Source organism: Trachurus japonicus, chromosome 5, assembly GCF_045865225.1.
Source record: "Trachurus japonicus isolate A0001 chromosome 5, Traja_1.0".
NCBI lineage: Eukaryota > Metazoa > Chordata > Actinopteri > Carangiformes > Carangidae > Trachurus > Trachurus japonicus.
The window spans coordinates 14,780,109-14,793,403 of NC_140911.1; the positions used below are offsets into that span (position 1 = coordinate 14,780,109).

The window sequence follows — 13,295 nt, forward strand, 5'->3', positions numbered from 1 at the left end:
CTTTATACACAGGATTCAAATTACACCCTCAGAGTTTGAGGAGTTTTCTGATGTTAAGCCTCTTTCCATGAGAGATTTTATGATTTTTTTTGTAACCTTAAACAAAAAAATCTGTGACGGATCAGAGTAAATTCATTTTTGAGGTTACATCTGATATCTGATACCATTTTCTCTTCTGAGTGAACTAGTTTTTGAGGTCCAACCAGAGAGAAAGAGACGTTAATATTCAGGTTGTGTGTTCTAGAGAGGTGTTGATGACCTTCCTGATCACTTTTGGACATCTAGTCTGGAGTGCTGTTGAAGTGTACTGTTTTATAGGGGTTTTCCTGTTATTTCACTATTATCCCTCAATGATATATGTGAATGGATTGTGCGCTAGTGAATTTGAGTCGGGGATTGGACTAGTGTTGCATCAGCAGTAATGCAGACATTGTTGCGGACCATTGTGGTGAAGACAGAGCTGAGCAAAGCTCTTGATTTACCACTCGATTGTTTGTCATGAACAGAGTGGATGGTAAAGGATGTCTGTGCTTAGCCTTAGAGAGGTTGATGAGCTCAGAGTAGAGCCAGTTGGGGATTTTGAGGTGGTTCAAGCATCTAGTCAGGATGCCTCCTTGGTGCCTTTTTTTTTGGAGGTTCTCTGGGCACATACATCTGGGAGAGGACTTCAGGGTAGACCCAGAAGTCACTGGAAGGATTACATATCCCATCTGACTAGGGAACCCCTTAGGATCTCCAACAAGTAATGGGGAATAGTTGCTGAAGAGAGGGACATCTGGAATACGCTGCTTAGCCTGTTGCCACTGTCACCCGACCCCGAATAAGCAGAAGGAGATGGATGGGTGGATGGACTAATGAAATTAGACAAAAAAAAATTCCAGCCAATTTTTGTTAAAAAAACAAACAAACAAACAAACAAATGCTATTCTTATAACTCTTAAATCAGATTCTTAATCTGGTCATGTCCCACAGAAGTGGGATAGTCATTGGTCTGCCAGGTATAATTAAGATGTCTGTGTTTCATTGCCTCACATCTTAAAGAAGGCCAAAAGGGCAACTGCATGGTCAATTTGTTTAAGAGCTGGAGAGACTCATGGGTCACATGGGTCAAAGTTTTTGAAAGATGAAAAGTGGTTAGCAGGAAGGGAAGATAAATTGGGACACATCACTTGTATAATGTAATGTAACTGTGTCACCTAGTGTGTGAACTCCTGTCTGTTTGGTGTAAAGTGACCAATAGCCTGCAGTCCAGGGTGAGTGTAAAACCAGGGACTTGAATCAGGAATCTCCTCCGAGACACTGTTAACCATTGCCAGGCTGATTCCTTGCTCTCTGTAGCTCTGCGTAGCATTCTTTTACAATCTAATGTTTCCCATATGTTGGAGAGATGGGGCCATGGCTACACTGACAGTATGGAGCTACATGGGAGAAGTGGTGGAGAGACAGAGAAGAGAGAATAAAGCTGAAAGTTCAAGGGACATGCTGGCAAAGACAATACCGTCAAATCAAATCAAATTTATCTTTTACTGTGGGTTTTACCAAGTCATCTGTCATGTAAGACTAAAGAGCAGATTAAGGCCGATTGTGCTGTAAATGTAAGGTTTTCACTCTTTTTGATGGAGGCTGGTCCACAAAAATGTCTTTCTTGTTTACACCAGATTCATCGCCCTTTCATCCTCCTAAACCTTCGCCATGTTTCTCTGTTCCTCCCTTTCTTCTTTCCCACATGTAAAGCACATATTACGTCGCTGCTGCAAATATTAAAGGATACTGCTTTCACACAACAGCTTGGCATCTGGTTGTTACAAATATTGGTACAGTTTTGTAGGATATGTATAGTTTGTCTTGATTTATCCTTTCATTAAATCAGGAGTCTAGTGTATGGGCTTCTGTAAACATCCTCTTCCTTCTAAGCTTAATCACCCCATACCTTTGGTCTCTGTTCCCTGGGTACTCCCTGACTCTCTCTCTCTCTCTCCCTCCCTCTCTCTTTCACCCATCATATACATCACTCACTCATCCGTGCTCTGTTAACCCCCCCACCCCCATTAATGTCTATTCTTTCTTTCTTAGGCCCAGATTCAACTTGATTGTGGAGAGGACAACATTTGTGTCCCTGACCTCAAACTGGCTGTTTATGGGTAAGAGGAAATCACCTTTGTATTACCTGACTCAACAAACAAACCCTAATCTCTCTAGATATTAAATACTAATCTCCCACAGAAAATGTGCCTGGTGGGTTGTTCGTCTGACACATTTCAGATGAATCCTCTTGTGTTTCTTGTTACTGTGGAGAAAAAATACTAAGAAAAAAAACCTAAGCATCAGTTGCCATTTGGCTGAACAAAGTAAACAATCCATAAACGTTGTCACAGCACAGGCCACACTGTTTAAAAAAGTATTAATTTTTCTTTTTGGTACCTTGACAGAAGCAGAACAAGTTGTAAACATGTGTGTTTACATTCATTAGCATTATAGACATTATTCAGGGTCATGTTTCTGGTCAGAACATGAGTGTAAAGCTGTGCCCAGTCTAGTATGATCTCTGTCTAAATGACTGTTTGTAACCCCTTCCTGTTCTCCTTCTCTACTGACACCTGAAAATGCATATCACATGACCACATAAAGTGCACTGTAAACAGGAAGCAGATTGTTGACACTTGCAGCTTGATAAAAAATGTACCTCCTGGAAAGTCATCAAGTTCAGTAATTTGTTATCCACGTTGCCTTTATCACTGGTAGTTGAAGCTGATAAGACCCAGCCAGAGGACCAACATGGGTGACTAGCCTACTAGGTACTGTACTAGCCTTTCCAAAAGTCACAATTGAGGGGTTTAAAAGAACTTCTGGGTAGCATGGATGCTGTGTGGATGTAGCCTAGGTCCAATATTTACACTACTTTTACCTCTTTTTTGGTCCCCACCAACTCCTTAGGGAGCAGTGAGAGTGAACCACAACAGTGGAGTTGTAGTAAAACCAAAACAATGAGCTAAAAGGAGCTAAATTTATTCATAGAGCTTAAAGGGAGCTGGCGAGTTGTATGTTAATTCCCTATGGATCATGACATGTGACTGCCTTCACTTCACACATGTTCAGTCCATGGTTAGTGTAAAAAGTATTGATGATGCAGGTTTAAAAGTTACATTTCAGAGCAGAGCTATAGCAAGAGTTTTAAAGGAAACAAGACAGAGGGTTGGGGTTAACTCGGAGTTAGAGAAGTTGTGTCTACGGTATGGTTACCTGCAGTGAGTTTGGGGAAAGAGAGGAGGCTTAGTAAAGATAAACTAAAGATTAAACTGTGATTTAGAGAAATCGAGACACAGATGGTAAAGTTCTGTTTACAACACGTCTACACTGGAGGACAGATATGCAGGACAGGCTCTTGGCCACGCTCACTTACTGTTATTAATTAATCTTGTTTATCAGGCAGCGTCTGAGCCCATTCACAAAGCGAACACACACAACTCAGACTCTCTCCTCCCAGCCAGCTCCCTCTGTTTTTTATTACACGGCCATGTGAGTTCTCTTAGCTGCAGAAATACTCTCAGTGCGAAAAGTTTCCCATGAAAACTCAAAAGATCTACATTTGTAGCTGCAACAGGACCAAATGATTCAGCACTTTCACTGAACAGAATTTCCCCTCACTGACATATAAGACAGAGCATTTTTCTCAGGCTCGCCAAGAATTTGCAAACAGTGGGATGTTTAACATTCACAGCCTAGAGCGCTGTCACTGTTGTTTTGGTCGTATCCTCTGGCTTCAATTACACTTTCATGAGCTTTATGATTCACTGTATTTTTCCAACAAATGAAATCGAGTTGAATGTCTCTGTCACACGCCTGCAGACTTCTGTCCTCTCTCAGCATCTGCTCAGTGTTGGTGTTAAGGTATCTGTGTTGCTTCCTCTGCATTCACTAAACTTTCCCGAGCCTAATTAAAATCATCTGGTGGTTGTCTTACCTAGCGAGGGGTCACTGTGTTCAAACCCTCTAAAGAGAGGGGGAGGGGAGGAGGAAGCAGGGAATAAAGAAAGAACCCTGATTCTGACCCCCAACCAGACTCCTTTCCCTCCTTTCTGCTCAATAGAAACATGAATTTATCACCACGCAGTGGGGCTGTTGGGGGAGGGATGGAACTGCAGGGTGTTGAGAGGATTTATCACTAGCCAAAAGTGTGTTTGCACACAGGGGCGTCACTGTGAACATGCAGAATACGGTGGGGGTCGGTTTCCTGAGACAAATCACAGTGATCAGATTTGGGTCATTTCCCAGGTCGGCCATGGAAAGATATGCAGGGATAAATGGCCTTTGGGGACTGTCTTAAAACAGAGCAGTATTGTCTGGAGAAACTTCACGTTCCTGCTTTTCATTACAATCACTTATTGGGCATGTTGGTCGTACCCTGCTCCAACTCGCTTACAACTGACAACTGGCAGCAGAGATAGCACAAACTAAACTACAGGCATGATGACGCTGTAATTTTAAGTTACTTTTTGATCATTTTGATTGCCACATAAATTAGTTTTTCCAAGACTGTCATTTTTAAAAGGCAATATATTCTCATTTGTTTTGCAGCCATGCTAGTCATCATGTAAATGCCAAAGGCATGTTGGTGCTGTGAGCTAAATGACAGTGCTGACAAGTAAATTCATTTATCAGTGGCTTTATTTGCAATGGATTTTAATAAGTGTAAGGTGAAGGGGCTTATAGAGACGAACCTACCAAGAATTATCAGTTGACTTATTTTAGTGTCTTTCAGCTCGCATTCTTGTTTTTGGCTGCCCTGCAACAACTTGGCTGCGTCTACAAAGGCAAATCGACTCAATGACCGACTGACTGTGTGTGCAGCTGAATGCAGCATGACCCAGTGTTGAAGTCACACCAGTTTAGAACAGTTTCTACTGCGTCATCAAGGGTTAGGGTTAAATAATGCAATATAAAATACAATCTGGTTGGCAGCAGCTTAGAAGTGACTGCTAGTTCACTTTATTTAGACTTATTATGGTCTATTAAGACTAAAGTCTCAATAAATCAAATACATTCCTCAGCTGTTTTTAACCACATCCTCATTTTCACTCACTGATGATACACAGGCATGTACTAGGTTTTACAAAATCTTGATATGATCTGTGTCAACCACAGCAGGCACTAGTTTTCAGTGGAAAAATCGATTAGATAATAAATAAATAAATAAATAAATAAATAAATAAATAAATAAATAAATAAATAAATAGAAATAACAGAATAAAAAACTTGAAAGTTAAAAATGAGCATACAGACAAAGAAAGTAGCAGGTGGAGATCATATAGTCCCATGTTCCTCAGGAGTAGGTTGAGACAAGATCTACTGATGTATCCATACATATCTTAACTCGGTGAAAATGTCAGATGTTGTGTTCAAGTGACCAAAAAGATATTGAATGTGAATTTTACAACTGACATTGTCATGGGAATGATTCAAAATGTAAATATGTCTGAATGTAATAGTGAGGATGGTATTATGGTGATGATTTTCGGGATAGTCTGTATTTAGTTAGTTAGTTAGTTTGTCTTTATTGTCTCCCTTGGGAGAAATTCGTCCTGGACAGACCAGAGACTCCAGGCGCCATTTACCTTTACCTTTAATAAGAAACCAAAGCACAGCGTTTGTTGTTACTTCATTGTTCAGAGGACATTCAGTAAAGATGTTGTGGTTCTTCTCTAACAGGGACAGATCGCAGGTGTACCTGGGGGATGAAAACTCCTTGAGCCTCACCTTCAATGCCAGGAACGAGGGAGAGGGAGGGGCGTATGAGGCTGAGCTCTATGTGGTACTTCCCCCCGAAGCTGACTACAGCGGGATAGCGCGCGCCAATGCGGTAAGGACGACACTGTTACTGTTACCATACACTCAGCTCAGGCTTTTTGTTGTGTGCATGAATACTGGTAATTATTATGATTTCCCTACTACTGCAATATTATTGTTCTCTAACTTAAGCCCAGATAACAAGACCCTGGCTTTCATAAAAAATGTACAGAGTGTTTTCTTATTACTCATCAAGTTTTGTTTGATTTCCCACCAAAGTAGCATTCCACTGCAGTGCTGTACATTGATGTAGAAAACCCACATTGTGTACATTGCCACTGGGGTCTAAGCAGAGTAAAAACACAATACAAAAAATACACCACAAAAAATTAAACAGGGATCATCTGGTGGCAGAAAACACATGGTAATCTAACCTTTTTTTTCAACTCACCAGAGCGTATCGACATGTCTTGTTGAAGAAAGACATGAAAAATGTTTTATGTTATGTGCTCCGTTATCTAGTAATCTTAATATTTTAGGTAAACAGGTTGACAATGTTTGATGTTTTTGTATCCTTTCCAGAGCTTAACTCAGCTGACGTGCAGCTATGAGGCAGAAAACCAGACCCGTTATCTTGTGTGTGATCTGGGAAACCCCATGAAGCCTGGTACCAGTGTAAGAGCCAACAAAGCCCAGATATTGTTTTTGGCCTCTTTACAGTTTTTGTGTCTCAGTATGATTAGGTCAAGTTAACTTATTCCTGCATAGCGTAATTCATGCACAAGCAAACTCAAAATGTTTTTATATTGATCTGATAAAACCTACAAAACATCAATCAAGGCTTTTTGTGAAATGAAGCTGGGGAGTCACTAAGCCCCGAATAAGAGTTTAGGCTTGGTTTAGGACTATTTCCTTTCTGTTCACAGTAAGAAAATAAACATTTCTTCCTGGCACTTGCAAGAATAAAAACTGCTTTGATCACAACCAACAGAATCAGATGGACTTAAATAAGATAACAAGGCCATTTTTAGGTCTGCTGAGAAGTGTGGAGGGAACCAAGAAACAAATTTCACTTTTTATGATTCATTTCTCATGTGCTTGATATAAATTGTTTGCCTTTTCTGTGGTTCATTTCCTAGTTATGGGCTGGTTTGAGGTTCACTGTGCCCAGACTGAAGGACACTCACAATACTGTGGAGTTTGAGCTTCAAATACGAAGGTAAGTTGCAGTAGAATTTCTTTTATTTTGGTTTTTAGATGTTTCTAAATCCAGGTTCAGATTGCATTCAGTAAATATCATCAATATTAGTCATTTTCTCTTCAAATCAGGTAAAATGTATATATTTTTTGTTTTGTCTGTTGTAGTAAAAATGCAAACAACTCTGAGAGTGAGGTGGTGCTGTATGAGCTGGAGGTGGTTGCGATGGCCGATGTCATTCTGCAGGGGTGAGGCTTCACTGCCCAGTCGACCACAGCATCATTACATCACTGTTACATAACCAATCGTATCACAGTGATTCCTTCAGAGATAACCGCTAAACTCTGTGTCTGTTGCAGTGTTTCTCGGCCAGACAAAATCATCTTTCCCCCTCCCAACTGGACTGCCCATCAAACTCTGAGGGAAGAGCAGGATGTTGGCCCTGAGCTTCAGCATGTCTATGAGGTAAATGACTTCCCACCAAGGTTAGCATGCTAATCAGGGACTCAGTGGAGCGTCCAATCTGCTCTGAAGACGTAGCTCCGCGGAGAGAGAGTATTATAACCTATTATAATTTGCTTTAAACTAAACTTTGACAGCTTTCATTGTAGCCACACAACACAATTATGTTTGATCCCTCATATTTATCTCCACAAAACAAAACCTCCATCAGACATCTCTGAAGAACCAGTTCAGACCTGGTATCTGTCCACTGCCAGTCTCATCAGTTTAATATGTCTTAGCATACCAAAGGTGTATTTCCCCTAAAACCCTATTGCGTTTAAGCTGAAACATCATCTAACTTCAAACTTTTTCTATTTCAGCTGGTGAATAATGGTCCCAGCGTGGTCAGCCAGTCAACGTTAGAGGTGAGATGTCCTCTGAGGACACAAACCCATGAGCTGCTCTACCCTGTGGAGGTGGTCACTGAGGGGCCGCTCAGCTGCTCCTCCAAAACCACCATTAATGCACTGAAACTCAAGGTGAGGACACACACATAGGCCTACACAGGACTCAGTGGGCACAGTCAGACCACTACCCTTGCTCTTCTTGTCCGTAACATTTTGATTGTTTGTTAGTGACTCAGTCAATGTCTTTTTGTATGAAGCTCCAGCCTCCAACAGCAGAGGGTCCCACTTCACTGAAATCCAACACTGAGCACAGCATCCAGAGGAGGGAGGCGTATCCCCTAGCTGATCAAGGAAACCTGGTACGTTTTGAAGAAGTCCTGCAATGCAGCACTTTTAATGTTGCATTGCAAGAGAAGTTCACCAATTTTGTATTGCAGCCCTACAATTAAAAAAAAAGGATTAAGATAGATCGATTCCACAAATATGTCTCCTTTGTCAAAACCTAATGTTATAGATTACCCAGAAATGCAGTCAAAGATTCAGGTGTGTTACAGAAGTAGCAGCTGATGTGACATCACTTGTAGCTACAGTTACAGTTTGTTACTAATATAGCCTACAGATTAACTCCCAGGCACCTGAAATGGAAACAAACCTTGATATGAAAGAGTTTTTAATCTAACAATGGAGCTATTTGGGAATTTTTTTTTTTTTTACATGAATGACAATAGCTAATTTAACATTAGCCATCAATCTATAAGAAACGTGAGCTTAGCATCATTCAGCCTACTCACATAGAATGTCTAGAGGTGAATAGAAACCCCAATCTCTATCATGTCTTCTCCCCCAATGGAGTGGCATACTAACCAGCTAGCAACAGTGGTGGAAAAAAAAAGTTGGTGGCAGGGAAAACTTACTGTATGTCTGGGAATGGTTGTGTTTTGCATAGCAGAAACAATGTGCTGTCCAGCTAGGCATGAAGTTGATAGCCTAGTTGTTTTGTCATCTGATGGCCTAAGCCTAACAGATTTAGAGGTGTAAAGAGACAAAATAACCAACTGTGGCTGGGTTTATCTTTTCTCTCCTAAACCTCCTGAGCACATTTGTTCCTCTTCAGGATATAATTGTTGACTCTATGTATTTCATAAATACCCCAGGAGGTGTTTGTTTTTCTCCTTCTCTTCCCTCCTTGACTCAGCATGTAGCGGTTGGGTCATGCTGACGTGAGCCCATTGAGCTGCTCAGTCCAAGCACACCACAAAAGAGGCTCTTAAATGAAGTCAGTGACTCTTGTGTTGAGTGTTCAATTCCACAGGGTTTCTTATGTGGCTGTGTGTGTGGCTCTGCTGAGTGGGCTGTGCATTTAAAGTCATCCAATCAGGTTGGAGGAAGAGGCAGATGTGACATTTGAAGTTGAAAAAGATTTAAATCCTAATGAGATTATTTCTTTCGCCAGAGGAAATGGGGATAGATATAATGAGCTCTGGACATCATCTCCTGCTACTTGCCGTGATTGTTTCTGAGATGAAATTAATTAGGTTTGTGATGCAGGCCTGTGTTGCTGTGGAGCAGCTTGCGTCACTGACTGTAATGCCACTGACAGCTCATCTCTCATGGTATTCCGATGGACCATCAGTAAGCTGGAGAATCCAACCACATGAAGATGTTTCCAAACATTCTTCACTTGATTGTTAATTTAACTTGTGAAATTGCCTTTAAATCAGTGCCAACCCAAACGGACAGTTCACTGTGTCTGACTTAAACTCTACTTTGTAAATACACTGCCTGTTACACAGGTTTATTTCTTTGAAACGGTTGAATGTGTTTAAGAAGCAGTAGTTTGGTTTCAAACAGACCTTTAAATCAATGCAAACTTCTGTTTAGTTCAACATTGTGAGTGGAATGAATGAAGAGAGACAAAATGACAGAGACATTCTCTAATATCCACCAGGGCAGAAGAGCAATAAAATGACAGAAACTAAAAACACCATTAAGACACAGACAGCTGATCACTGCAAGTGTGTAGAACACACAGCAGCTCTTACAACCGTATCAAACAAGCTGTTTTTGTAAAAGTGCAGTTTATGTTAATGAAGTTAATGTTTCATCCTTCCAAGAAACATGCTTTCTAAGTACATGTTGCTTTGCATGCATTGTCACAGACAGTAGGAGGCTCCTGTTGCTTTGAGACTATTACGGCAGCCAAATGTCCTACGAGATGAAACTCTATCCTACTATTTATCTTTGTCTTTGTTCTTTTTCGAAATCAAAACTACACTGGATTCCCTGTATGTGCGATATGTTTTAAAGATGAAGATGCATGTATCTCTTAAAGTGGAGAGGACTGCACAGAGCTTTCAAATTGACATTGTGCAGACAGCGAATGGTTTGCTATCCTTTACAGTAGCTCTCCGTTTTCTTTTTATTTCTAAGTTCAGAACTGACAGACTTGATTTAAAATCATGAGCCTCTATCAAACAATATGTCCAAACAAACCATCCAGTTACAAAGGTACTAAACCTATTTGCACTAGGTTTTTGGATTAATTAAATTAAATTAAACATATTGACATGAAACATGTTTTAAAAGAAATTAGAGATCAGACCTGCTTGTATTTCCTGTGAGATTTGTCAATGTTCATACGATTACTATGTTGACGTTGAATTCATCAGTACCAGAAATATGAATGGGAACAATTCTTTCATGTGTGATTCCTGCAGTAGAAGCTGGAACTAGTCATTACAATGTTAAATGCTTCATTGACTGTTTGGCCCCGTTCCTCCTCAGACCTGCTCTACAGTGGAGTGCTGGCAGCTGCAGTGTGATGTGGGGCTACTGGAGAGAGGAGCCAGTGTTATCCTGACTGTACGCTCCAGAGTCTGGGCTGAAACCTTCATTGAGGTGAGACCACAGGTCACTCTGCTCTGCAGTGATCGTCCATATGTACACTGTTACTACAGGAAACTGTAGCAATCTAGACAGCGCGAGAAAACCAACATGAGATTGGATGATCTCTGTTCTTATACTGCCATCTGTTGGACACCAAGCAACAGTTACAGATGGTGTGTGCCAACTCCATACTACATAGACAGTAGGCTATAGCATGTATAGTATATAACCATTTTAGACTTTAGCTGGACCAATGTTTAGCTGTAGCTTTTGCGGATAAACCCCAAAGCTATCAACTCCTCATTAAACCGGTGTTTTTCTGTGTCCACAGAGAGCCTACAAGCAGTACGTCCTGGAGTGCTCTGTCCACTACAAAGTAGACAAGATGCCTTATTCTATTCCTCCCAAGTTCAAGCCAGTGGGGTCTAAAAAAGTAACTAAACTCTATTGCAATTTCACAACTTTGTAAACGTCATGTTTACACATGAACATCAGTGGCAGCTGGTACAACCCTGCAGAGGCTCATGTAATTGCTGTGGTTTCCTGTTGTTCAGGTGGTGACGGCTGTAGTGTGGAACAAGCCGGATAGTCTGTTCTCTGTTCCAGTGTGGATCATCATCCTGGCTGTTCTAGCTGGGCTGCTGTTACTCGCCCTGCTAATATATCTACTGTACAAGGTAATGAGCTGATGAATATCCCTGCTAACACCTCAACCACAGAAGGCACGCTTTTTGACTGGCTGCCATTTATTAAAGTTGTTCACAGTTAACCAGTAGCTGTTTGCTAAGTGGGATGCAGATTGAATGTCTAGCTTATGAAATAGAACAAATGTGTGAGTATCAATAATGTAGGCTACAATAGTTTAGTTCACCGCCATCAATTGAGTTGAGGGAGGATCTGGACAAATGACCCTCTAGTCAACACAGAGGGAAGAACAAACAAAAAAATTGTTTTGTTTACATGTGCTTGACTGTGCTTTATGTCTGTTTTGGTTACATATATTTAGCAAGAGATGTTTGTGCACAGAGTAAGCAGAACTCTGGAGTCTTAATTGTTTTGATTTATCTTTTTGGTTCAGTGCAGAGGTGCACAAACTCCACATCTCCACGACTTGAGTTAAAGAATATATAAACTGGTAATGTTTTTCAGTCAGATTTTTACCTGAGTTAAAGTACTGGAGTAGTTGATTAAAACAAATACTTTAGTATTCAAAAGTACAATACCGCATCCACTTCAAAAACCTTCTCCTCACCTTTAAAGCTCTGCACAATCTAGCCCCCACTTACCTCCGCGACCTTCTCCATGAATACACTCCCTCCCTCTCCCTCTGCTCAACCTCTGCTGGACTGCTAACCATCCCCATGTCACGCCTCAGTACAATGGGTGCCCGAGCCTTCAGCTGCTCAGCACCCAAGCTCTGGAATTAAAATACAGACAATTAAAGGGACATAATAAACAACTGCAAAGGGCAAACATATTTTTTACATTTCCTTTTTAACATTTGAACTGAAAGGAATAACATTTAAACATTAATTTAAGATAAGACAGCTGTGCTTTGGTGATGAATCTTCTGCCTTCAGAAATATCTTCTTTCTTTTCAACTCAACAGCAAACTGCAAAGAAGCCTCCATCAAGGGATTTCTACAGATCCCCCTCTATACTTTGCCAGATTGATTTGTAACTAATCTTACTCTCTGCCTGTTTCCCTTCAGATGGGCTTCTTTAAAAGGTCAGACCCGTATGGAACGACCATGGAGAAGGCCCAGCTCAAACCCCAGGCGTCCTCTGAGGCTTAGATCCAAGACGGAGCCTCCCCCTGCAGCTTTTCCAAGGAACTGGAATTACCGTCACATTCCCAAACACAGAAGGAGACTTGCTATCGATAAGCAGGCACCCTATTAATGACGGGACAGTTATGGGTGCTGTATCACTGGAATACAAACTATCTGGTGCTGCACTAAAATGCCAAAGCGGGAAAGACGACTACAAGGGTCAAGCAGATTTGTATGTATATGTATATAAGCACTGGTCTTTTGGACGTCCAGTCAAAGCAAGATTTATGAAGCCTCTGCAGAAAAAGAAACAACATGAACTTTCTTCTTAGAAGCTCTGTCCCTGTGGAAAGAAACATTTCTTTGGAACATATTCCTTGGACAGCACACAACACAGGAAAACAAATGCACCCCCAACAAAGGCACTAACTCTACAGTATTCCTTTCCTTCCCTAAAAAAGTGTATTGTAAGCCATGTTTGCAATCCCATTGTTTAATATCTTTTGAAATCCCTGCTTTTGTATGATGTATACACCACTTGTTATTTATGGCACAGTGATTCTCTTTCATTGATTGGTGAATGTTGTACTGTACTGTCTGCAGGACAATCCTGGTGAAACTGCGATGTTTAACTTGAATCATTCCTCTCCCATATTGGGAGGTATTTTGTGTGTGTTGCAATGTATGTATTGTATTCATTGTGTTATGACCTGTCGGTGATATGACCCAGAATAAAGCCTAATTTTGTATTCCCATCCAAAATGCTGATTGATGTGCCAGCTGAGAGTAAACAGATGAAAGAGA

At 40.9% G+C, this 13,295-nt stretch overlaps 1 protein-coding gene across 1 annotated transcript in view; it reads left to right on the top strand.

Annotated features, from left to right (window-relative positions):
• Nucleotides 1–13,240, top strand: part of LOC146987272 (integrin alpha-5-like) — a 36,948-nt gene extending 23,708 nt beyond the window's left edge. The window contains exons 19-30 of the mRNA XM_085776493.1: nt 2,074–2,141; nt 5,707–5,857; nt 6,367–6,459; nt 6,924–7,003; nt 7,150–7,230; nt 7,342–7,447; nt 7,807–7,965; nt 8,091–8,192; nt 10,618–10,731; nt 11,051–11,152; nt 11,274–11,396; nt 12,432–13,240. Coding sequence (XP_085632619.1) covers nt 2,074–2,141; nt 5,707–5,857; nt 6,367–6,459; nt 6,924–7,003; nt 7,150–7,230; nt 7,342–7,447; nt 7,807–7,965; nt 8,091–8,192; nt 10,618–10,731; nt 11,051–11,152; nt 11,274–11,396; nt 12,432–12,515 — 1,263 coding nt within the window. The 3' untranslated portion in view covers nt 12,516–13,240. The remainder of the gene's footprint in view (nt 1–2,073; nt 2,142–5,706; nt 5,858–6,366; nt 6,460–6,923; nt 7,004–7,149; nt 7,231–7,341; nt 7,448–7,806; nt 7,966–8,090; nt 8,193–10,617; nt 10,732–11,050; nt 11,153–11,273; nt 11,397–12,431) is intronic.
• The last annotated feature ends 55 nt before the right edge of the window (nt 13,241–13,295 follow it).